At 40.4% G+C, this 26,725-nt stretch overlaps 2 protein-coding genes across 3 annotated transcripts in view; one reads left to right on the top strand and one right to left on the bottom strand.

The window, feature by feature from the left end:
- c3orf52.L (chromosome 3 open reading frame 52 L homeolog) overlaps positions 1 to 15,023 on the bottom strand; it is a 36,338-nt gene extending 21,315 nt beyond the window's left edge. The window contains exon 1 of one of the 2 annotated variants that reach the window (XM_041581960.1): positions 14,811 to 15,023. In XM_041581960.1, the coding sequence (XP_041437894.1) occupies positions 14,811 to 15,023 (213 nt within the window). Of the gene's footprint in view, positions 1 to 1,656; positions 1,927 to 14,810 lie in introns of those variants that run through there. The other variant, XM_018246468.2, reaches the window with a different exon arrangement.
- Positions 14,994 to 26,434, top strand: sft2d2.L (SFT2 domain containing 2 L homeolog). The gene is given in 8 exon segments (NM_001096580.1): positions 14,994 to 15,172; positions 20,508 to 20,594; positions 22,207 to 22,292; positions 23,396 to 23,477; positions 23,956 to 23,991; positions 24,909 to 24,967; positions 25,127 to 25,156; positions 26,130 to 26,434. Coding segments are annotated over 8 exon segments (483 nt in total). The 5' UTR covers positions 14,994 to 15,109; the 3' UTR covers positions 26,170 to 26,434.
- Positions 26,435 to 26,725: the final 291 nt, after the last annotated feature.

The following is a 26,725-nucleotide window of genomic DNA, read 5'->3' as shown; positions in this document are numbered from 1 at the left end:
GTTACTGCTCCTGTGCAAACTTAGTGCCTTTTATTACATAACCCCCTTAATCTACTAGAAAATCATTTAAATGTTAAATAAACCCATTAGGCTGGTTTTGCTTTCAATAAGGATTAATTACATCTTAGTTTGGATCAAGTACAAGCTACTGTATTATTACAGAGAAAGGGAAATCATTTCTAAAAATGTGATAACCGATCCCATACCCTTTAAACAAAACAGGGATTGTTTGTCCATATATTCAAACTAGTCAACTACGTCAAAGTCATCCCCAGTCTGTCCAGTCCTACACTGACTTTTATCAAATTCATTAAGGGACAAAGTTTTATCTGCAGCATACCTTTGAGGTTAAAATTTCCAAGTGGTATGGAGCTGGGAATGATGGGAGATACAACACTGCTCCTGTATAAACTACAGAAAAAAGGGAAAGTTGTTCTTACCACTAGGTAGTGGTGAAATTAGGCTGTGCCCACAAAACAGATACAAAGAGACAAATTAAAGAGGTCCTATGCACATGCCCATTATCAAGAACATTAATACATTTTGAGATATGCAGTTTGACTTGATGTTGTAGTTGGCCAGCATGAATATATTGCAATATATAGACAAACTATTCCACAGATAATATTAGAAACTATTACACAGCAAAAAAATGTATACAGAGCACTCACAATGTATGTATTAAATGATAAGAAAAGTTTAACACAATTTTTAGATGTTTGCCATACTACTGTACTACTGAATGGTTTTATGTGGTGAATAGTCTAATTGAATTCTTAAAGGCCAGAGTATGATATATCTCGAAAATCGAATATTTTAAAAAAACTCAAATCTTGTTTGATAATTCCCAAGTACAATTTGAGAGTTTTGACCATAAAAAAATAAAATAATGTTAATAAATCTGTCCAATAAAGTGCATAAACAGAAATGTTATGCACTTTATATTTATTAATTTTTTGTGATAATGTATGTTCATTAGGGAAATCAAGCTAAAAAGATTTGCACAAATAAAAGACACTCATACGAGTGAGAGCAACACATTTGTATGTACTGGTATCCAAAAGCAAATCCAAACATTTTGTATTTACTGCATGCTTTAAAGTAAGCATTAGGCAAATATTGTGGCAGCTCTCACTCTTATGTATAAATCTAAAACAAAAATATGGAAGATGAATGCAATAAGCATTGCTGTATGTCACTGTTAAATGGAAAATAATTAAAAAAAAAAAATCAATCTGCTGTATCTTAAATTGCTAGAAGTACTGTCACATGCGAGTGCCTTCGACAGAGGGAGCCATACTACTAATGGAAATCCAATAGCATGTCTATTTATGAACGAATGCCCATACAAGTGTGTCAAATATACAAATTATACTTTATTATAAAAATGAACATTGTAGTGGCAGGGACTTGGTAAAAACATAGATACATGGAAAATATATTGTTTTTCCATATAAAGATTTTGCTTGTTTTAATGTTACTGGCACTTTCAACATTAATTATTTTGTTCAGTTTACTTTTAAATCACTTATTGTAAAGAATATCACAAACACAAAACATTTAAGAATTGTACAGCTTAAATTATCATTGCTATAAGAAGGGTAACTTCCTCTTCATACTCCAAAAGACTACATAAACTGCCTTTTTTAATCTTACCGTACTAGTTCCAAGGAAAGGCTGGATCACTTCTGGCTCATTCCCGTTTAAGGGACCCATAGGTATGTGCTCTGAAGTGTTTCTGGACATTTTAAAGTCAAAACACAGGAAGATCCAAATTTACAAAAATAAAACAAATATATATAGCCAAATAAAAATTATTTCAGGTGACTGATCTGGGCTAAATACATTTTTAAAGACGATGGCTATTCAAAGTGGTAGTTTCCTGGATTTTCAGAGCTCCTGCTGCTATTCAAATCGAAAGTATAGGAGTGGCCAAGGTTTTTCCTTGCAGTATCTGTAGTTAAACAGTAACACACCAGTACAAACATGTTGGAAATGATGAGACTGAGTTTCTGGTTAATCCAGTTTAGCTACATTCAGCAACAATGGCAGAGGCTTGCATAATCCTGCATTATGCACACTCATACTGAATGCTGAAGTAAATTAGACCTGTTTTTTAATGTTTAAAAGTTCTGTAACTGGGAATTTGTTGTGTCTAGATCCACAAGTTTAACAGCTAAACAGTTGAAATAAACAAAGTTTAGAAGGGGGTTGGGGGGGGGGGAAGAGCCCCTGATTTCCAGTGGGCCCTGCCTGAAACCCCTAGTTGAACACGATTTATATGTTTTGTGTGTGTTTGCATGGGTTTCCTTCCACACTCAAAAAACATACAGGAAGGTTTATTGGCTCCTAATAAAATAGATGATAGTGGATGCTATAGGGACCTTAGATTGTACATTACACTGGGGCAGGGCATGATGTATAATCTGTGCAAATATCTGCAGAATATTAGGGATTATAATAATGATTGAAGATCTTTGGGGTTTTCTTGGTAGGGAAGCACCCTGACAGTATTTTCACAGTTATACACGTCAGAGTGGGAGGGTTTGTAACATTTTCGCGCCACTGGTGGGGTGTATATATATATATATATATATATATATATATATATATATATATATATATATATATATATATATATATATATATATATATATATATAAAAATATATATATATATATATATATATATATATATAATGTATATTTTAAAAACCATTGCTTCCAGGTTGATAACTGTCATGATAGCCGCCCGGAGCAGGTCCAGGAGCTCTGGGCGGCGCGTCCTTCCCTGCCGGCGTCGCTCCCAAAATGGCGGCACCCATGGCCGCCACGTGGGTAGCGGCGCCGGCGCAATGACGTCAGCGCGTCGACGTCAACGCAAGGACGCCGATGACGTCAGAATGGCGCCAAATTCAAATATAAAAGCCTTACCAAGACGCCAGAATGGCGCCCAAGTATAGGATTCATTCCTGTGAAGTTTCCTGGGTTTCCTGTCTGCTTTGCTGAAGACTTATCCTGTTCCTGTTTGTTGCTGACCTCTTGCCTGGACTTTTGGACTTTGCTAATATTCTGCCTGCCTTTGAACTCTTGCCTGGATCCCGACTACTCTTTTGATTAACCCTTTGGACACCGCGACCTTGCTCCCTCAAGAGGGCTTCCTCCTCGATCCTGACTACCTCCCTGGAGGGACCTCCCGGCTCCCTGACATTATACTTGGGCCATGGATCCCACTGAGGAAGCTCAGCCAGATTTCGGCAGGGCCTTTCGAGGTCTGCATACCCGTATGGAGGCGTACAAAGCTCGGCAAAATTACGTCGGACGCACACTGGAGGCGATCTTTGGAAAAGTTATCCATGCTCACGCCGACTACTCCAACGCCGACAACGCCCACGCTAGCTGCTGCCGATATGGCTACACAATCCTCCCCTTCTGGTCCGCGAATTCCTGCACCGCCTCTCTACAGTGGCGACCCTCAAGCCTGTCGTGGTTTTGTGAACCAGTGCCAGATTCGGTTCGCCCTGCAACCTGCGGAATTTAACTCTGAACGAGCAAAGGTTGGTTTCGTAATTACTCGTCTGGCGGGGAAAGCGCTCGAGTGGGCATCTCCGCACTGGGAGAAGGAGTCTCCCTTAATTGACGATTCCAAAGCCTTCCTTCATGAATTCCGGACGGTGTTCGATGCTCCCGGTCGGGTGGCGACCGCTGCTTCTCGTCTGTTCTAGATCCGCCAAGGAAATCGCAGTGTAGCGGAATATGCCATTGAGTTCCGTACCCTCGCTGCAGAGACTTGCTGGAACAATGATGCCTATCATGCTGCCTTCTACAATGGTCTCTCTATCCGCCTCAAGGATGACCTGGTCTCCCGTGAATTACACAGGTTGAAGACCTCATTGCTTTGTCGGTCAAGGTGGACACTCGTCAGAGAGAACATCAAGCTGATAGGGACAGAGTCAAGAAATTTCAACCCATGTTGGCTCCTCGCTTTCAAAGACCTCTATTACCTCCTATCTCCCCGCAGCCTTCTCTTATTCCTCCAGAGGAACCTATGCAAGTCGGAAGAGCTCGTCTCTCTGAACAGGAGAAACTCCGGAGACGTACGGCTGGACTTTGTCTCTACTGTGGGGGTCAATCCCACTTTGCCAACTCCTGTCCTGTGAAGCCTCAGAGTTCCCCTCTTCAAGGTAACCTTGCAAAGACTCATGTAGGGGGTTTTACTCCCAAGTCACAAGATAACTCTCATAGGTTTCTTCTGCCTTTACAGATCCATCTGTCCTCTAAGACCATTGTTGGCTCTGCTTTTATTGACTCTGGAGCTGCCGGCAATTTCATGGATGTTCAAGCACATGAATGTTCCGCTGTTTCCATTGACTCCTCCACTTTGTGTAACCGCCATTGATGATCGACCCCTTGAATCCGAGTTTATCTCTATGACGACTGGGGAATTGCCTGTACAGGTTGGGACTTTACACAAAGAAAAGTTATCGTTCCTGATTATTTCCTGTCCTTCTGTTCCAGTCGTCTTGGGGCTTCCTTGGTTACGCCTGCACAACCCTATTATTGATTGGTCCTCGGGGCAGGTTTCCCGTTGGAGTCCTTACTGTCAACAGCACTGTCTTCCTGCTGAACCCATCCAGAGGGTGAATATTTCTTCGTCAGATTTGAAGACACTTCCCTCCTTCTACAAGGAGTTCGCTGATGTCTTCTGTAAAAAGTCTGCAGAATTTCTCCCTCCTCATCGTCTCTACGATTGTCCAGTTGATCTCCTGCCTGGAACCATGCCTCCTAGAGGTTGCACTTATCCTCTCTCCCCAGCAGAGACCTCTGCCATGAAAGAATATATTCAAGAAAATCTACAGCGGGGGTTTATTCGCCCTTCCACTTCTCCTGCAGGGGCTGGATTCTTCTTCGTGGAGAAGAAGGATGGAGGCCTACGTCCTTGTATTGACTACCGGGATCTAAACAAAAATCACCGTTAAGAACTGGTATCCCTTGCCTCTGATCGCAGAACTTTTCGACCAACTGAAGGGGGCTAAAATCTTCTCTAAGTTGGATCTCCGTGGGGCGTACAACCTTATCCGCATCCGGGAAGGTGACGAATGGAAGACAGCATTCAACACTCGTGATGGGCACTATGAGTACCTCGTAATGCCCTTTGGTCTCTGCAATGCCCCCGCTGTCTTTCAGGAATTCGTGAACGACATTTTCCGGGATCTCTTGGGGAAGTTTGTGGTCGTATACTTAGACGACATCCTGATTTTCTCCAAGGACCTTGCAAGCCATCGCTCCCAGGTGAAGGAAGTACTCTCTCGTTTGAGGAAGAACTCTCTCTTTGCCAAGCTGGAGAAATGTGTATTTAAAGTGTCCAAGATTCCTTTTCTGGGCTATATCATCTCCCCAGAGGGTTTCGAGATGGATCCCGTTAAAGTGTCCGCAATCCAAGAGTGGCCCCTTCCGCTGAGCACCAAGGCGATCCAGAGATTCATTGGTTTTGCCAATTACTACCGGCAATTCATTAAGGGGTTCTCTTCTTGTATAGCTCCTATCCTGGCCCTCATCCGAAAAGGGGGTAAACCCAGTTCCTGGCCTCCATCTACCATTGAAGCCTTTCAATCCCTGAAGGATGCCTTCACTTCCGCTTCGGCCATCCTGATCCGGGGTTACCTTTCTTCATTGAGGTGGATGCTTCTGAAGTTGGAGCTGGAGCTATCTTGTCCCAAAGGCATCCTCTGATGGAAAGCTGCACCCATGTGCATATTTCTCTAAGAAGTTCTCTCCTGCTGAACATAACTATGATGTAGGAAATCGAGAACTCCTGGCTGTCAAGCTCGCCTTAGAAGAGTGGCGTCACCTCCTTGAAGGTTCCTTGATTCAAGTCACGATCTTCACCGATCATAAGAATCTCGAATTCATTCAATCTCTCAAGAGGCTGAACCCCAGGCAGGCAAGGTGGGCTCTCTTCTTTTCCCGATTTAACTTTATCTTGACTTTTCGCCCTGGCTCCAAGAATCGGAAGGCCGATGCTCTGTCGCGAAGTTTCTCTCCGGTGGATCGTTCTCCTGAAAGACAAGAGCCAATTATTCCTCCTGTCAAGATCATCGCTTCATTGTACCCTCAGTTTGCTGATCAAATCCTGGCTGGTCAATCTTCTGCCCCTCCTGATACCCCCATCGGAATGGCTTTTGTACCTCCTGAGCTTCGTCTGCCTATCCTGCAACAGACTCATAGTTCCAAACAAGCGGGACATCCTGGTCCTGTTAAAACTCTTGAACTTTTACGGCGTCTAGTCTGGTGGCCGACAATCCGTAAAGATGTCAAAGACTTTGTTTCTGCCTGTACTGTTTGTGCCACTTCCAAGTCCAGCCATTCTCGCCCCAGTGGGTTACTACAGCCGTTGCCTGTTCCCTCTCGTCCTTGGACACATTTGGCAATGGACTTCATTGTTGAACTTCCTCCCTCCAGTGGGAACACCGTGATCTGGGTTTTCATTGACCGCTTCAGCAAGATGGCCCACTTCATCCCTCTACGGAAGCTTCCATCTGCAGTGGAGTTGTCACAGTTGTTCATCCAGTTCATTTTTCGCCTGCATGGCTTCCCGGCTGAGATCGTTTCTGACAGAGGGTCCCAATTCACGGCAAAGTTCTGGCGTTCTCTGTGCAAAGATCTGGGTATTAATCTTCAGTTCTCCTCAGCTTATCATCCCCAGACTAATGGAGTGGCTGAGCGAGTGAACCAAGCCTTGGAACAGTTCTTGAGGAACCACGTGTCCCTTTGTCAAGATGATTGGTCTGATCTCCTCCCCTGGGCGGAATTTGCTCATAACAATGCCTGCCACACTTCCACTGGAAGGTCCCCATTTATGTCGGTGTATGGTCAACATCCTCAAGCCTTCCCACAAGACTTTGTGTTGTCTGATGTTCCGGCCGCTGATGACCATGCAGCCCACATGTCTGCTATTTGGGCTGCAACCAAGTCAAACCTGGAGAAGAGTGCTCTGGTTCATAAGACGTTTGCAGATCGTAGACGTAGACCCTCTCCTCCCTACAAGGTCGGTGATAAAGTCTGGTTGTCTTCCAGGAACATTCGGTTGAAGGTACCATCTCCTAAGTTGGGTCCGAGGTTCGTAGGTCCGTTCTCCATCTCGGAGGTGATCAACCCTGTGGCTGTCAGACTTCAGCTTCCCCCTGAGATGCGAATTCCCAACGTGTTTCATGTCTCCTTGGTGAAACCCGCTACCTCCAACCGCTTTCCGTTGTCCAGCCTCCCCCTCCTACCATCTCTGTGGATGGTCAACAAGAATATGAGGTGGAGAAGATCCTTGACTCCAGAATCTCCAGGGGCTCTCTTCAGTACCTCATAAAGTGGAAAGGCTTTGGCCCTGAACAATGCTCCTGGGAAGGACGCTCTGATGTCCATGCTCCTCGTCTGGTGAGGGAGTTCCACTCCAAATTTCCCCAGAAGCCAGGTCCTGGTGGTCCGGAGGCCCCCCCGTGAGGGGGGGTACTGTCATGATCGCCGCCCGGAGCAGGTCCAGGAGCTCCGGGCGGCGCGTCCTTCCCTGCCGACGTCGCTCCCAAAATGGTGGCGCCCACGGCCGCCACGTGGGTAGCGGCGCTGGCGCGATGACGTCGACGCAAGGACGCCGATGACGTCAGAATGGCCCCAAATTCAAATATAAAAGCCTTACCAAGACGCCAGAATGGCGCCCAAGTATAGGATTCATTCCTGTGAAGTTTCCTGGGTTTCCTGTCTGCTTTGCTGAAGACTTATCCTGTTCCTGTTTGTTGCTGACCTCTTGCCTGGACTTTTGGACTTTGCTAATATTCTGCCTGCCTTTGAACTCTTGCCTGGATCCCGACTACTCTTTTGATTAACCCTTTGGACACCGCGACCTTGCTCCCTCAAGAGGGCTTCCTCCTCGATCCTGACTACCTCCCTGGAGGGACCTCCCGGCTCCCTGACAATAACGAGTCTTGCATTATTTGTGTGGTTACTAGTATTGAATACATAAATATTTTAGAATTGGATGTCTCTTGTTTATAAGGCTATATTTTTTTTAAATGGTACATCATGAATGCTCACTACCAACGGAATGAAATTGCATTTTTATTATGACTTCAAAATCCATAGATGATAGTTCTTACATTAGAGGGGTTATTTATCAAAGGTCGAGTGCTAGAGTTTTTAATACCTCCAATGATTTTGAATGAACTCAACTTAAATCTTATTTAAAAATAAAACACAAATGGGAAAAATTAGATTCTGCGAGTTCGAGTCCCAGGAACCAAAAACTCGAATTGCTCTTATTATCCGAGTTTTCGCCCAAAATCCACTATTTTGGGTTTGGCCGAACCCCTGAATCCTTCACAAGAGATTCGGCCGGATACCGAACCTGCTTGGGGAAGGGGAAAACATTTTTTACTTCCTTGTTTTTTTGACAAAAAGTCACGCTGTTCCCATCCCGCCCCTAATTTACATATGCAAATTAGGATCCGGTTCGGCCGAGCTTTAGGATTCGGCCGAATCCAAATCCTGCTGAAAAAGGCAAATCCCGAACCATATCCTGTATTTGGTGCATCCCTAAATAATACATTTTGAAAAAATAAGAGTTTTGTGTTTAAACCGAAAATGTGAGTTTGAACCAAAAAATACAACTCAAAAACTCGAATTTTCATGGAAAACACAACTCGAACCTTAATAAATCTGCCCCTAAGACACTGAACACATTCCACCTCACCTATGGCTTGAGTTAGTTTGACCAACATAAAGGGAGAACTGCAATGGTTAAAATCGTAATTGCTTGCAACCACTTCCCATGCAGAAGCAAGGAAAACACAGATACAGTACAAGTAATGGCAGACAATTCCTTTTTAGATTTTTGGTGGTCCTTCACTCAATGTTTAGGGTGTCCTCAACAGAGTAGCAGCCCCGTCCAGCCACAAAACTTGTAAATCAGCTTAAACATAAACGTTGGAGACCCACAGTAAATTCAGTGTGTTTTTATTTCTCACACTGAGAAATAAAAACACACTGAATTAACTGAATTAGCAGAGTTTATGTTTAAGCTAATGGCAGAGAATCGCTGCTCACAAACAGAGAAGGATTTCCATCTCCAAATGCAACTGAATAGCTGCATGGAAGAACTATTGTACAGGTTATGGGATGCAAGTGATCTTCTCAACTAGGAGTTAAGATTTAAAGGAGAAGGAAAGGTTAAAACTAAGTAAGCCTTATCAGAAAGGTCTCTATAAATACACCAGTAAACCCCCAAAGTAATGTTGCTCGGAGTCCCCTGTCAAAAGAAACACAGCATTTCTTTCCTTCTATTGTGTACACATGGGCTTCTGTATCAGACTTCCTGCCTTCAGCTTAAACCTCATTGCCCTGGGCAAGAGCATGCTCAGTTTGCTCCTCTCCCCCCACCCCTCCCTTCTCTACTGTAATCTGAGCCAAGAGCAGGGAGAGACTCAGGCAGGAAGTGATGTCACACCACATTAATACTGCAGCTCCTATCCTAAACAAACAGAGAGTTTCTAGAGCTTTTTACTCAGGTATGGTAAAACATTCTACAGAATAAATATAGTATTCTAGCTTGCACTATTGCAGCTAATCTATTGGCAATAAAATGCCTCAGTAGCTTTCCTTCTCCTTTAAGTGACAAGCTAGGTGTGTAGTCTGCCTGCAGAAAGATGTGGGTAGTGTGCCACTCTCTTAAATGGGATGTCAACCTCAAAATGCTATTTTTGTGATTTTCCGGCTAGGTGGCTTTGCCTTTTGCAACAATGTAGCAGTAGCCAGCTGATTATCTGATCTGTCTTTTGCATGAAGTGAACTGACTTCTATGTTTAAAAAGTACCGGAGAAAAGAAAGGATAAGTCAATTGCAGTTACTTTAACTGTAAAACCTCTAAAATCTGTACTGAATATATGGAAATTATATTTTATTAAGGATCAATGGTATCTTTGGTTTACCTACCCTGCCTAGTAAGGAAATGCAGGGGGGGGGGGGGGTGGATAACTGGGTCTTACACAAGTGTACACATATCATGGGCCACATGGAGTTTCTTGGGTTTACACAGCTGGTTATAGGTTCCTAAAGAGTCTATGTTGTATATGCATTTATTAAAAATAGAATAACTTTAGCCTTCACTTATATATGTTGCATTTTTACATAATGTTGTGCTATTGTGCACATGAATATAATACTTTTAGCCATTTTATTGAGCTATACACTAGGAACTACTTATAGTATATCTGAGGCCTTTATTACAAGAATTGACCAGTTACAATGATTATACAGTTCAGAAAGCTTTACGGCTGTATTTTGTTCTGTCCAGTATCCTGAAAAACACCACTAGGTAGTGGCATTAAAGTACAGCCAGCAGAAAAGTAGTGTATACCAATACTACCCTGTCCCTTTACTTAAATAGGAAATATGACTGCACCAGTACTGGTGATTTTTAGTGGGCATTATCAGTCTGAAAAGTGTAAGCAGCATGTCACAGTTTTTCTTCTCGGATGACTTTTGTTTTTGTAAGCATTTACTATACAACAGTAGTAGGAGTTGTGAACATGTGACCTACCAAAACTCATGTGGAGATAATAATTTAACGAGCTCTGAAAACCAGACAGGTGCTCGGGAGAACGTTCTCTAACCCAAACTGACTGTTACATATATCTTTATAATATTACATCAGTGTAGAAAAGATTAGCAATATATGATTGGTTACATTCAGCATAAAGGCGTGATTACCTTTTTTCCAAAATGATTTTAGTTCTTATTCTAATTAACCTTGAAGCTCAAGACTGTACCATAACATAACATATTGTTTATAGAACCAGCGTCCACCTTATCTAACTAGCCTTGAGACTCATTATGTGCCTGTGCAATAGTTTTTCTTTAAGCGTACATAAGCAAAATATTCAAGCTGAAAGCAAAAGAAAAAAACAAAGAAAGAAAAAAAAAAAACATCTTTTTTAGTTTTACCAGACTTATTAGGCCTACTGCTTTTTCGTTCCTAACGTGATTTCATAATAACCAAATAGCTAAGCGTTGGCTTTTAGGTTCTGCTTTTATACTGTTACATTAACTGAAAGCTGCATCTTATAAATGATTACAGTTACATGATATATGTTTGTGCTTGCTTAGTTAAAGATAGAAAATAGCATAGGGATGAACCAGTGTTCAAAGGTTATATAGGCCTGAAAGTATCATAGTAGGCCATGGGCTAATCTAGATCTGACACAGGCATAAAATTTACACTATAACCCTTTAAAATAAAACTAAAAAATATTGATGTTACAGGGCTACTTTAGTATTGTGACTGATACATAATGGTTTCTGTTAAGAATATCTGCTAAAGTTTAATTTTTTATATCTCCTTGTCTAACTCTGCTACATTTGACATCAATATGTCAGGCTAATTCATGTCGATATCACATATTCAGTTAAAATCTTATGCCATTGTAAGCTTAATAAGCTTAATGTACCAACATTTTACAGTGTTTGATACATTTTGGGTGTTTGATAAATTGTCGCATTTTTTCAATATGTTTCGCTGTGGTGTAACTGGCCCTCAATTTGAAGGTTGTACTTGCTTCTTAGTAAATTGACAATGTCATGGCAAGTTTTGGTTTTTAAAAGTTGTGAAATTTGACATTTCACACTTTAGTAAATATTCCCCAAAATATCCATACAGTGTGAAACTGAACTATCTTTTCAATTTTGCAAAGTCAAATGCATAAATCAATAATACTACATTACTCTGCAATGAGATTTTCATGCTGAAAGAGAAACTGGCTGAATTTCAAGAATTGCAAGGGAGTCAAAGTATACTAAAGGTATACTAAAAGTATACCTTGGCACAAAAAAAACCAAGCATAATGTAATTATAAACTATAAAAAGAAACAGAGATTCACTAGAATTAAATAGTGGATGTACCATGCACACTTACACAACAGTCCAGCAATTCACACCAGATATAATAAAATTTATTTAATTCATTTAAATGAAATCCACAGATCAACATGGATTTATTTTTTAGCTAAACAAGGATTACAGAGAAATTTAAGATACTCCATTACTGGTCCTTCAGAGTTAGATAATAGGTTTACCAGTGCACAGATAATACCCCTGAATAATAGACCTCTGTTAACAAAACAGTCACAACAAAGGGTGATGGGAGGGGAGTGTGTACTGGTAACCCCATTATCTACCTCTAAAGAAATAACAAATATCATAGATTTTTCATGATTAAAGCAAATGGTATGAAAAGGGCAGAAAGTCCTATTCACTTACGTTGAACAAGGGAGATAAAAAACAAGTAAAACTAGCGTTAAACATTATCTCCAGTGAATGTCGTTGAGCCTTTGTATTGACTTTAAAGACTACAGTACAAAAGACAAATCAAAGCAAATTAAAATTGGTAAAGGACTAGTAACGCCAAAACCTGAATCTATTTTACGTATGTATGGTTATTTGTTTGCCCAAAACCAGCAAATATAGTATCTCACAGTAGGAACAGCCAAGAAGAGAGCCATGAACAACTTTGGATCCCTGTTTATTTAATTTAGTTATTAGAAAAATTGCATTCTATGTATCTTATTTTATACTTGACATGCAAATATGGGCTCTACATCGTTAAGTCCCATTAAAGGAGAATTCAACCCCCAACTAATAAAAACACCTACCCTCCTCCTAGTCCCTCCTCCCCCGCAACAGGTGTTAACACCTGTAAATGCCCCTTAGCCTGTAATTACCCCTTGTTGCAGACTCAGAACAGCGGAGCTCATGGGCGCCATCTTCCGGGCGCCTCAGTACTCTTCGGGTCCTCTTCCAGTGCTTTTGTAATTTTAGTCACTTTCGGCACATGCGCAGTTATCACAAAGTGGAAGACTGCTCCAACTGCGAATGCGCCGATACGGTGATTACTTACTGAAGATTACTGAAGCGTTGAAGATGGTGACCGTGAGCTCCGCTGACTCTGCAACGAGGGGTAATTACAGGCTTAGGGGCATTTACATGTGTTAATACCAGTGCCGGGGGGGTCAGCAGGGAGGGGGGACTATGGAGGGTAGGGGTTTTTATTAGTTGGAGGGGAAGAATTCCCCTTTAAGCTCTGTCAGCAATATTGCTGTATTATAGCTTCAACGGCACCAATGGGGTGCAGACCCAGGTGTGATTGCACCCTGGTAGTTACGCTATCGATTCGCTTCCTTTCAGGTAATTTAACAAAGCAGAGACAATCATCTTTGTATTTATCAAGACACTCAACTCAAACCCAGACATTACATTCCCTCATGAATACAGCCTACTGTAGCTAAACACTTGTGAGTTGCGAGAGGGGGTTGTTGTTTTTACTGAAATTCCAACACTTTGGCACGCACATGTTAAGAGACAAGTAAAGTCTGCCATTGATTAGTATACAAACAAAAGACCCATAAAATCCAGTTTACACATAACTCCTTTGTTTACTGCTGCAGCAGCAATCATATATTTCTTTATTTCCATCTGTCTTTTAATCTCTCTCTTTCTTTCTCTCTCTTACTGATGATAGCCCCTGCTGCCCACCCTCCCTGTGTGCCTCGAACATTGGCCATGTGCAGTGCAACAAGCTTTCGGCACACTGTATGTCCTTAATGTGCAAGTTCGGTACTGAAGTGTGGGTCACTTGTCACCATTGTCCCTGATTAGCCACATTTTCAATCCCTGGCAGCCAATCAACAACCAACCATCTCTGTCTCGCTCTCTCACTCTAAAATGGGGGAACTGACAAACATTAAAAAAAAAAAATAAGACAGTCATAACATGCTGAGAGACAGATAATAACACAAGTAATTATTATTTAAAAAGGGTTATCTCATGAACCAGGCCTGTAAAGCTGGCCATAGACGCAAAGATTTTACCTCAATATCGGACAAACGATCATACATCTTCATCTCCCGACCTGCCACTAACCATTCAGACCAAATAAAGCAGTAAAAGAACATCAGCCGTTGTTCTCACCCTACAGCAATTGTACGAAAGTTTATGTCCGACCAAGCTGGTGACAGTCTCCCACTGAAAATCGCCAATACATGCAGAGATATGATCCGCAGCCAACAAATATTTTCTAACCTGTCCGCGACCGATCGGCATGGCAAGATAAATGTCGGGACACTCCACACACAATAGGAAAATCGTACGAATGATCGAATCTGTGCGTCTATGGCCATCTTAAGAGTTATTAAAACAGGCAAAGATATTTTTTGGTATGTTGGCCTATTCTACGAAGATATATTAAAAATGATCATTAATTAGTGCTTGACTAAGCCTTCCTGCAACTGCAGGGTCTGCTTCTTCTGTATTTAGTCCCCAGGGAGGAAAACTACCCATTATACAGATTTTAAGGGAAGAAAATATGCTGGAATTGCTTTATAGTTGTGTTGTAGTGCAGAGGTTTGACTCAGAGGCACAAAGACTGACGCTTCCTTCAACATAGTGCTGCCACTTTTTTTGTGTTTAATGCAGTGTAAGTGCCCATTTCCTTGGGTGTATGGCTAACATAACCATGCAACTGTGCCCATTTTGCACAATGCGTTGCTGGCACTAGTCAGGACTAAATGTAATTGAGCTTTGTTTGCTATGAGGAATCTAATGGCGAGTTAGCATCACAGGGAAAGCTGGAGACCACACAAGAACAACTGGTCCGACCCATAAGCCCACCATTTCTATTTTCACTATAGAGAACTGAATGTTGTAACCTTGTTTTGCCAATACCCATGTCCGCTACTCTCCAGTTAGTGATGTAAAGCCGAAACACGTGAACTTACAAATTGCAGAGCACAGTAGAGACTGCTGGTTCGGAGCGACCTCATACCGCCCCTTCCTCGCCAGGTACCAACCCTCTTGCAACCCGCCGCCTCTTCACTCAGTTCTTCCCTCTTCACACAACAAACTTTATTGCAGCGCGACCATTGGCAGAGAGCGAGAGCTTCCGTGTTCTGGGCGGTGGGTGTTGCTGGAAACCTTCCTGGTGACGACATCTCTGTTCTATTGATACTGAACAATTGTAGCACCTGTAAAGGAGGAAATACCCTGTTGAACCGGGTGGACTAAGCCAACACACGCCATGGATAAGCTAAAGAAAGTCTTAAGTGGGCAGGATAACGAGGACAGGAACGGCTTTGAAGAGGTAATTTTAGTTGAATACAGATTGTGGCACGGCAGTGAACATGGCAGATCAACAATGAACTTTAATATGAGGGCAGCAGCCGATCACTAGTGCATTACAGAGCCCTGCGGAAATCTTACGGGGATGTTCCTTTCTACATTGCCGCCCATTATATTCAGCTGCGTCGAAGTCACAGGTCTGAATCAAGCTTGGAATACTTGCAGTTATAGGATCACTCTTAGCTTGTTTACCTTGGATCTCTAGATATTGCTGGACTACAACTTCAGCATCCTTCATTTTATGATTAAGGGTTAAATTATTCAGGGAGTTGATCATATTCTGGGGTATCCATACTCTGAGATCACATTGGCAGGCATTCAAAGTGCCCTATCAGAAACCCTCTTTTTCCAATGGGTTACAGTACAAGTGTTCTATCCAGGCCCTCCTGTTCCATACAAAATATTGGTTTTAACTTCCCCTGAGGGTTATGATCCCATTGGAATGGATGCCATAAAAAATGTGGCAATATTGTCCTTTCCCTACTCAAACTCACACACAAACACTAGAAGTAACACATTGTTAATATTAGTACATCCTCCTCTAAAAACACTTCTCCTGTATGAACATGGAAGCTTGTCAATCCTCATACAGACACTTTCCATGTATCCTCACACACTACAGCTCCCCTTCTTGGCCATCAGTCCTCCATTATCTTTCGTCCTCCACCAGCTATCCCTGAACACTTACTGTATAAGTTCTTTCCTTTCTGGAACAACAGAGAAAATTGTTATTCTTCATTTATACACGTCACCAACTCTTTTCTCTTGCTGTAATGCAATGTAATGTTTACATTTTCTATAGGGTTGTCTGGGAGAGGTAGGAAGAATGGCTGCACTGCAAAGTTCATCAAGTTGGTGCATTTTTTCCTAAAAGGAGCATTGATCTAAGAGGAAAAAAACAATCTATTATATTCACTGGGGATGCTTCACATGTTGGCTCTTAAAGGAAATTGAGTTTTCTTTGTAATATAATGTAAAAGTACTTAAAGGAACAGTAAAAGCAAAAAATTAAAAGTGTTTTAAAGTAATGAAAATATCATGTACTGTTACCCTGCACTGGTAAAACGAATCTGTTTGCTTCAGAACATTACTATAGTTCATATAAACAAGCTGTTGTATAGCAATGGCAGAAATTGAAGAAAGGCTACATAGCACGGATTAAATAGTGGATAATTGATAACACCATTATGTTCTACAGAGATTATCTGCTGTGTAATTTGAGCATTTTCTCCTTTAAATGGCTGCCCCCATTGCTACACAGAAGCTTATTTATATAAACAATAGTAGTGTATCTGAAGCAAACACACCAGTTTTACCAGTGCAGGGCAACACTGCATTATATTTTTATTACTTTAAAACACTTTAATTTTTTTATGTTACTGTTCCTTTAAGGAGGATCACACCCAGTAACTTTATATTTACTGATCTTTTTGAGGTGGTGTTTTAATAATTACTTCTTATTTTCAGTTGACACCATGCATACTCGGCAGGGTTGGACTAGATGCCAATGGTATTAAAAGGGTTATTTACAGGGGTTATCAAGCTTTTCCAGCTGATTAAACTAAGGGATTTGTTCTGTGAGTCCCCTGTGGTGGTGGGTCCTGGGCAATTGCTCCCTTTGCAGATTTCAACTGGCTCTTCCTCATTTTTTCCACTAAAATACCAAAGAGACAGATTCAGTGTAAGTTACAACATCATTTTAATATCTCACAACATTACAACATTGGACTTTTCTGCCATGCACTGCTTAGCTCTATTCTGTCTTCTGGCATCATTTAGTAAAATCTAGAGTTTTAGAGTTTAAGCATGCTTTGCTTTGCTTATCAGAATCAAAAACCTAATAATACACACAGATGGCTTTTCTAAAATCCAGGGCAGTTTTTTTTTAAGAATATAGAGACTAATGACTTAAAGCAGTGCTGTCCAACTTCTGTGGTACTGAGGGCCAGAATTTTTCTGGCCTACATGGTGGAGGGCTGATAATGGAAGCCATTGGTGACCACTCCCTGTTTTAAACCACACCCATGTTACCACAAGATCATGTCCACATTAATTGTGGTAGCAGACCAAAACAACTAATTGTTGGTGCTCACTGCAGGGATATCACTTATTACTCATATGTGAAAAAAAGTTAAGTCATATTAAAACATACCCTTCAATTCATATGCATCATCCTCCCCTGTGGATAACAAAGCACCCCCCCCCTCCCAGCACATGATTAAACACCTTAGGGACACCTAACAAAACTTTTTAAAATTCTAACACCCCAAAACAAACCAACCAATGAATGAACGTTTTTAATTCTGTCAGGCTTTCACAATTTAGTCATCCATGTGCTTGACCATATTTTGCATCAATGGACAACGGTTGATTGCTCGGTTCCCCATATCACCTTGCCCCATTTGAGGTCACAATATGAGAGAATGAGACTTATTTATAAAGGTGTAAAAGTTGGTATAAAATGAAAGGTGTACTTACTGTATAAAGCTCTGTTTTTGACTTTTATACTGTCCATCACAATCGGAGTTCCATTACAATGATACTAAGATCAATTAATGTGCACCTAATTCAGAAAATAACATTATTATTTACACCATTCTGGACCTGGTGTGTAATAACATTGCTTGTAGTAATGTGCGGATTGGGATTTCCCCGACCCTAACCCACCCTCCCTTAGCCCGCGCCCGCCTGCATCCAACTTCCAGGTTCCTTTTATAGACCTGTGCCGCCCGCCCCGCTGATGATGTCACAAAAGGGGCAGGGCGAGCAAGTGCAGCGTCTATAAAAGAGGAAGCCGGCATTTGACGCCCGCCATCCGCAAAGAGTGCGAGGTCAGCCCGAACCTGCGGGTCCCATGGGTATCGGGCCGGCCCGCACATCACTAATTTGCTTGATAGCAAGTTTCTGTTATTTTTTTAAAAGAAATATGGATAGCTTTACATATATTATGCATACAGAATTTTGCTCAAATGGCCCAATGTTGTCTTCATTTATTAAAACATTCCATAAAGTACAGCAGTAGTATGAAAACAGTGTCGGACTGGGATGCCTGGAGACCACCAGAAAACCTAGACCATGGGCCCATTCTCCAATATTATTTTCTTCCACTTCTCACTTAACCTTTCTATTTTCTTAGCACTTTTTCTTTACATGATATACTCTATTTTTCAATCTATTTGGCCTTTTTGTTTCCATAAAGAATCAGGGAAAGAACATGAAATTGTAACAAATGCTTAGAAGGAGGAGGGCCCACCGGGAGTTTTCCTGGTATCCTGGTGGGCCATTCCGACACTGTATGAAAATCCTTTTTAAAAAGCTGGTTGTTGAACTTATTATTATTTTTCTTGTGTCTTTCTGAAACCACTCTGGATGGGGGTCAACGAAGCTGTAAACTGTTCTAAATGATACATTAGTCCAGGGGTGTCCAACTGTATTGTTCACACTTGTGACACCTCTATTGTTTATATCCTAAAGCCCTGTACTGTTCACACCTGAGACCCAGACTGAAACTGCCCACATTGTTCACCTGTTCACACTTTATTCAAAATGCTAATGGTGCACCAGCACTGTGTCACTGTATGTAGTACATATTAGAGTGGTCCTGATTTTCCTGTCTCCTGCTCTGTTCTGCCTTCCCTATGCTCCCTGTGTGTGCCATACTCTGCCTGCCCTATGCTCTCTGTGTGTGCCATACTTAGCCTGCTCTTTGCGCCCCTGTGTTTGCCATACTCTGCCTGACCTATGATCCCTATGGAATGTAAGTCTGGTATTTGTTCTGCGGGGTTGTTAGCATTTGAAACTATTGTTAGGGGCCCCTAAGGTGTTTAATCATATGCTGGGGTACTGTATTATACACAGGGGAGGAGGAGGCATATGGATTTAAGGGTATGTCTTAATATGACTTAACTTTTTTCACATATGAGTGGCATCCCTGCCGGTGCCGGGCCAAGGTAGTTTGGCACCCTAGGCAAGAGCTTTAATCAGCGCCCCCCTGCCCTGAATTACCATTTCCCTCCTTACCATGATGGTTTTTAAATAAAGAAAACAAGAAAATGTACAACACCTTTTCATTTATATTACTGCCCCTTGTACCTTTACCAGCAAGTCCAGCAGACATCCATAATACAGGCCCCCCTGTGCCAGCAGCCATCCATCATACAGCCCTCCAGCAGCCATCATATTGCCCCCAATCTTTACCTGTGCCAGCAGCAGCCAAAAATCTGATCACATCATATTGCCCCCAAGTATTTATGTACCTGTGCCAGCGCCCAGCCCAATCTGTACCTGGCTGTGCCAGCAGGAAGCTTCACACTTTCGCAGTAATATAAAGAATGTCTTCAGTTCAGTGCAACTGTGCAAGGCTGAGAGCAGCAAGCGTGAGCCACACCAAGTAGGCCGCCAACTCTCTGCCACCCACTTGCATCAGTGACGTCATTGACACGTATACGCACGTCGCGCTGCACTGCCACACCACACAGAAGGAGCTTTTACTTGTTGGCAAGAGGAGAAGGTGAAGGAGGGGGATTCAACCCAACTGAGTGACCATGATTACTGAAACAAATTATTAAATAAACACTTGAAAAAAAATTAAAAAAAAACATTAAAAGAGCGCCCCTCAATGATGGCGTCCTAGAAAACCGCCTACTCTGCCTACCCCTAGTTCCGGCCCTGATACCTGCAGTGAGCACCAACCATCTGTTTTTTTTTTGGTGTGCTATTAATGTGGACATGGTCTTGCAGTAATATGGGTGTGGTTTAAAGTGGGTGTGGTCTAAAAACAGGGAGTGGCTAACACTGGCTTCTGTTATCGGCCCTCCACCATGTAGATTAGAAAAATTCCGGCCCTCTGTACCATATAAATTGGACAGCACTGCATTAGTCGATACTTTTGTTATCTTTGGCCCTGCTGAGCAAAATCCCTGAGTTTTTTTAAAGGCAGCTGTTAGAGTTGATACAATAGTTACTAATATTATGCAGATCCTGCTGAGCAATGTATCAGCTAAATATTGCAAATTGTAACAGTTTAAAATCTGCACTTGGATTACTGAGCTGCCAGGCTGAAGCACAGGAGACATTTTGGAAAAACTAAAAATGGCTATGGAAAGCATTGAAAAAGTTATTTCTGGTGAACAATCTGAAAACAACTGAATGGAAAAAAGTGTTTGGAAGGTGAACAATCCCTTTAAATTGCTGATTAGAAGTGTATAATAAACAAAGCTATAGGGATTTCTATGATATGTATATTTTATCTTCTTTATTCTGTTTCAGAAATTAAGAAGTTTCCTCTGTGTTTACAGGTAATAGAAACAAGTTCACTAAGCTGGGGTACAAGAATCAAAGGCTTTATCGCTTGCTTTGTGATTGGTGTTGCTTGCTCCATTCTGGTAAGCCCTTAACTCTGTTTATGTGTGCATGTGTGTAAATACAAATAAATAAAAAAAAAAGGAATGGTGCACTCCGTAGACAAAATACCTGGGTGCCAGCATGGGAAATAAGCAGTGAAAAAGGATTGCGGCACTCACAGGGTTTTAGTGAAAAAACAAAAAATGTTTTATTATTAATCCTCAACGTTTCGATCCCCCACAGGGATCTTCGTCAGGAGAAAAACAAACAAACAGGCTTAATAATAAAAAATTTTTTGTTTTTTCACTAAAACCCTGTGATTTTATATATATATATATATATATATATATATATATATATATATATATATATATATATATATATATATATATATATATATATATATATATATTTAAGAATCCCCTATCCAGTGCACTCTCAACCCAATGGCCAACCACCTGGGTGCAGGTCAAAAAGGAAATGTAATCGATACAAAAAAGCCGCACTCCTAGGTCTTGTTAAATGGAAAAATAAAAATATTTATTTATTCAACGTTTCGGCAACAACACACGTGCCGTCTTCAATGTATCGAATATATATATATATATATATAGTACCCACTATTGTAAAATGAAGGCCGAGTGCATGGAACCCTGAGGTGACTTCTGATATCCTCATATTTTCCAACAAGGGGTACTTTATTTAATATAATACACAAGTTTTAGTGAGTCATGTGACAAAAATGACATCACTACTCACCGTTTATAACTGATGACATCAGTAGTCACTGTTTATAAGGATATACCTTACAAGATATTCATGGCTTTTGTGTATTATATATATATATATATATATATATATATCTGCAGAGAGGGAGATAATCAAGTTACTCCTGTATTTCACAATATCAAACAGCAGAAACGGAACTAGAGGGGGACGGGCCCTGGCGCAGCCGGGCCCCCGCCCCCCTCCGTACACCCGGAACTGCCCCGGGAATATGCGCCGCTAAGTGGCGCGCGGACTGCCGGGGGGCCCTGAGGGGGTGCGGGCCCTGGCCCGCTCGCACCCCCGGTAGTTCTGCCCCTGTCAAACAGAGTTTTAATTCCATTTTCATTTCATTTGGATATTTGGCTAGAGTAATACTTTGTTATATTGCAAATTTCAGTGAATAAATGCACTTGTAATAAAAAAAAAGTAGCCAGTTTTAATGGATTGTTAATGATTTGTTGTTGCTATAAACAGCCGCAAAGTGAGAGGAAGGAATTTCATGCATTCGTGGTTAATGAAAATGTATGAATGAAAAGCATGGCTTATCCAAAGAAAATTTAATTGGTGTATGTGAAAATCTGGGACACCGTTAGGAGATAAGATGTCTTTTAGGATTGTCTGACCATTGTTTTACATTTTCATGACTTTGTATGATTCCAACCCTTCACCTTATGTCCCTTAACCCCTTCTTCTTTTATATTGTAAGCTTTAATGAGCAGGGCCATCTTTATCTACTTTATCAGTTAATATTTGTATGAAATCTGAATATAGTTGGCAGTCTGTAAATACATGATGATGATGAAGATAATAAAAATAGTTCCTAAATGTACTGCAATGTGTTTTTTAACTTTTGAATTCATTCATTCATTTATGTCTTTATTTTAGGGTACTTGTCTCCTTTGGGTTCCAGGGAAAGGACTGGCTCTATTTGCAATTTTTTATACTATTGGAAACGTTGCATCTCTTGGAAGGTATTTTTAAGGGTTCCATTATTGTGCTTCATCTACACTCTCTACCCTTTAAGAATGGGTGTCTTTGCTTCTGAGGCAGTCTTCAATCAGAATTACTGACGGTCATGTTTTTAACTGATATTTGTTGACAATAGTTATTGACCCCCAGCTTCTTAGCTCAATCCTTTCTCCCTCATACTTTTATGTGTATTTCAGATCCCTGCTAAAGTAACATTTAGTCAGGTGCAGTTCTGTAACATTACATTACTACTTTTGTACAAAAATTGTATCGTCATCCAGTTCTATGGCTGAATACAGTATTTCTAGACATAGACTTTCTTATAAAGAAACACATTTATAGAGTTGATACATCCCTAGCTTCAAAAGTTCTTGTAATGTGTCTGCTGAAATTAGAAGTCTTAGGGCATTATCAACTTTACAGTTTTGGATCTGTGCTTTCTGGCCAGGTTAGATAGCTCTTTTGTGTGGATTCTCCAATGGGGGGGGGGGGCTCAGTGACTTTTGCCTACATTAAGGCTTTTTGCAGGTTTAATAATATATAGCTTCCTCCTCTCTGGCAAACATGCTGCAGTGTTCTCCTCAGGGCATTTTTGCTGGGTTCGTCACCCCGCACTTTTTTGTGGCCATCCAGTTCCTCTCCCGTCTGAACCACACACCCTCCAATAAAAAAAAAAATTAAAAGGAACAGTAACACCAAAAAATGTAAGTGTTCTAAAATCATAAAAACATAATGTACTGTTGTCTTGCATTGGTAAAAATTATATGTTTGCTTCAGAAAGAATACTATAGTTTATATAAACAAACTGCTATGTAGCTATGAGGCAGCCATTTGAGGCCCAAGTTACATAGCAGAAAACAGATGCACCTTGTAGGATGCCATTGTATTTAATTTGAGGGGAGAACATCCTTGCTCCACACAAGCCTTCTCTGTGAATGCCCATGATATTGTTAAAATATAGAGTATTTTATCTTTATCTTTGAAAGGACTTTGACTTAAATATATTTACCACAAAGATGACTTTAAATAATAACACACAGTCTTATAACAAAAGACATAAAAAGGTCTCAAAAAGGTCTCAAAATTCCTACTTTCTTTTTTTTAGCACATTTTTTCTCATGGGCCCTTTGAAGCAATTAAAAAAGATGTTTGAGATGACTCGTTTAATCGCCACAATTGTTATGTTGGTATGTATACAATGAAAAACAGATCAAACAATGGCTCATTTAACGTAAATTCTACAAATAAAGCTCAGCTAGTTTTCATGATTTTTCCATTAGTTTTTATATCACAATAGATGTGCCCTGCTTAATTTTTCTTTAGCAGCTATAAACATGGAAGTCAAAAATTGTCTGTATATCCCTGGGTTTTGCCAAATGTTATTTAGAGAACCAATACTGAAATCAGGCAAGACCTCCTCAAGTCTGTAATGAAGTCTTGGGAATTTTCATTAATATGATCTGTTTTGATCTGCCAAAATCGCAAACCCACTTCAATGCATTATTTTGCAAGCACATACAGTATAGGCATAATGTTTGCTTCATTCACTGTCTTAGTTTTCTCCCACATCTTTGCTAACCACATTATTGTAGATTGTGATTGCTACATGCCTGCCCAATCGTTTTCTTAAGATGTTTTATATTAACATGTAACTTCTTTTTCCAGCTTTGTCTGGTATTAACGTTATGTGCTGCTCTGTGGGTAAGTATAACTAAAATTATTTACTGTCTAATGTCTGTTGTCACCAAGTTGATATTGGTTTCCTTATTTGAGAATGAGATGACTGTGCATTTGTCTGCAGCAATAGACAAAATGCCCATGTGCCACAGCCCTTAAAGGAAAGCCTTAAATTAAGTAAGCTTTATCAGAAAGGTTTAAATAAATACACCAGTAAACCCTCAAAGTAATGCTGCTCTGAGTCCTCTGTCAAAAGAAACACCTCATTTCCTTCTATTGTGTACACATGGGCTTCTGTATCAGACTTCCTTCTTTCAGCATAAACCTCCAGGGCACACCATGACCATGGTCAGTTTGCTCCCTTTTCCCCCGTCTCTCCTCCCGTTGTAGTGCTGTAGTCTGAGACCAGAACTATGATAAGGCAGGGAGAGACTCAGTCAGGAAGTGATGTCACACCTAGCTAATATGGCAGCTGCTATCCTAAACAAACAGAGAGAGCTTCTAGAGCTGTTTACTCAGGTAGGGTAAAGCATTCTGCAGAATAAATATAGCGTTGTAGCAATAAACTGCCTCTGTTGCTTTCCTTCTTTTTTAAAGGGATTGTGTAGTTTTAAATTTCTAAATTACACTGTGTCTATTGCAAATTATTTATTTTACTATTTAAAATGTTATGCTTGAACCAATAAATGCTTTCTTTTAGTTGTAATATTGGTGTGTAGGCAGCCATCTCAGGTCAATTTACCTGATCATGTGCTTTGAGAAGGAGCCAGCACTTCACAATGCGACAGCTTTCAGATAAGCTATTGTTTTTACTATTTAATGTAACTGCAGGAGTAGTGGTGGTCAACCACTCTGTGGGGCATGTGAGCATATTTAGCAATACATCAATAAGTAGTGCTTTATTTATTCTAACATATGTGCCATTACATTTTTCTTTGTAGTGGAAGATCAAAGGACTTGCATTATTGTTCTGTATTTTGCAGTTTTTTGCAATGGCATGGTAAGTCTGCTCTCAATAGGTTATAGAAGCTCTTTAATGTTATGGGTTTACTGAAATATGTTTCTGGGATAATTTTTACCTCTGTTCAAAATGAAGACCTGAATTTGTTGCTTCTCAAATGAATACATAAAATAATAACGCATTTTTCCGTGCTTCCAGGTACAGCATTTCTTTCATCCCATTTGCAAGGTAACTAATTTTGTGCTTTGTTCAGTTATCATTAACATGTATATTTAGAGAGCCAACATATTGCGCATATGGTTCAGCTCAGATATCTCTAGTATGTGTTTCCTTGATATTGAGTAGAATGTGGAATTCAAACGTTCAGCCCTACGAGCACCCAAAGTCCGTAGGGTAATGCCTGGATGTAATATACAGTAGTCAGATCAAAAGAAACCTTGTGCTTCCTTCTCTGTCTTAAAGGACCAGTAACAGTAAAAATATCCAATAACACTTCTGTCTTGGAAAAAAGTAAATTATTTGTATTGATTTACACATAAATGCCCTTTCCGATTATGTGCAGCATTCCAAAAGAAAAGGCGACATGCATTCTAACAGCTCTTAGGTGCACTTTCCAATCTCCTAGCTGGACTTTTTTGTCCAGCTAGCTTCATAGAGGATTTGTTCAGGATAGGTGTTATTGGATGGGAGTAGAATGGAGTTATTTACATAAAGATCTTTAGTTGTACTGTCCTTGTAATGTGCAATGTAAATGCAGGGAGGGGATAACAGGATGTGGTTCATACCAGCCCCTCCTCTGTGGTGTCTGCTCTCCTTTTAGTTACTCCCAGGGCCACCATTAGAAACTTTGAGGCCCCATACACGTTGTCTGGAGTCACTTATTAACCCATGAGTGTAGTACCAACATTTTTGGCTATACTTCTTGTATGCACTACACAAACTAGCAGTTAAGTAGGTGGAACTTGGTTTATGTGGGGTTTGTTGCTAGCTTTTTTGAAAGCTGGAAAGAGTCAGAAGAAGAAGGCAAACCATTTGAAAACGATAAAATTTAAATAATGAAGACCAATTGAAAAGCAGCTTAGAACTGACCATTCTACAACATACTAAAAGTTAATTTGTAGGTGAACCACCCCTTTAAGATTTCAATTTCATGCTGTACACATTGTTTTAAGTAATTTTTTGTTTTGTTTTTTCTTCTCAGAGATGCTGTGAAGAAATGCTTTACAACATGTATTTCATAAATGAACATGAGATGCATATGCTCCAAATGCCTTAAAGAAGATTTTATCAGCCTTATATAATTTTTTGTCAATTTTTTTCTGTAAAAATGTATTTTATAGGATGTAATTTTTTTTTTCTAGATATGTCTTTCAATTTTAGATTTGGTATATTGTAATAAACATTCCATAATATTTTGCCATATTTGTAAGATGTTACTGTTATTTATAGAAACTTATGAGGTGTAGGAATGTGAGAACCAATAAATAAAAGGTTATTCAAACAAAATGAGGATGATTAATATGGAGTGGAACGACCAATTGTCTTTTACAAAATATCTTATGCAGACTCTAAGTAAATTGCTTTAGAAGAACTTAACACAGTGGCACAAATGTAGTAAAATAATGCTGGTGATGAGAGATTAATTTTGCCTTCATATTAACGAATTAGACTAAATAGATCTGGCTGCATACAGCTTTCAATCCACTTTCAACTTTTTATTCCAGCTCGTTCAAGAACCTACTAGGAATAACTCTCTTTTGGACCTTGTAATAACTAACAATACTGAACTCATCTCTA

Source organism: Xenopus laevis, chromosome 2L, assembly GCF_017654675.1.
Source record: "Xenopus laevis strain J_2021 chromosome 2L, Xenopus_laevis_v10.1, whole genome shotgun sequence".
Taxonomy (NCBI): Eukaryota; Metazoa; Chordata; class Amphibia; order Anura; family Pipidae; genus Xenopus; species Xenopus laevis.
Note: the sequence above shows the minus strand (reverse complement) of the source record. Positions and strands in the feature narration are given on the sequence as shown.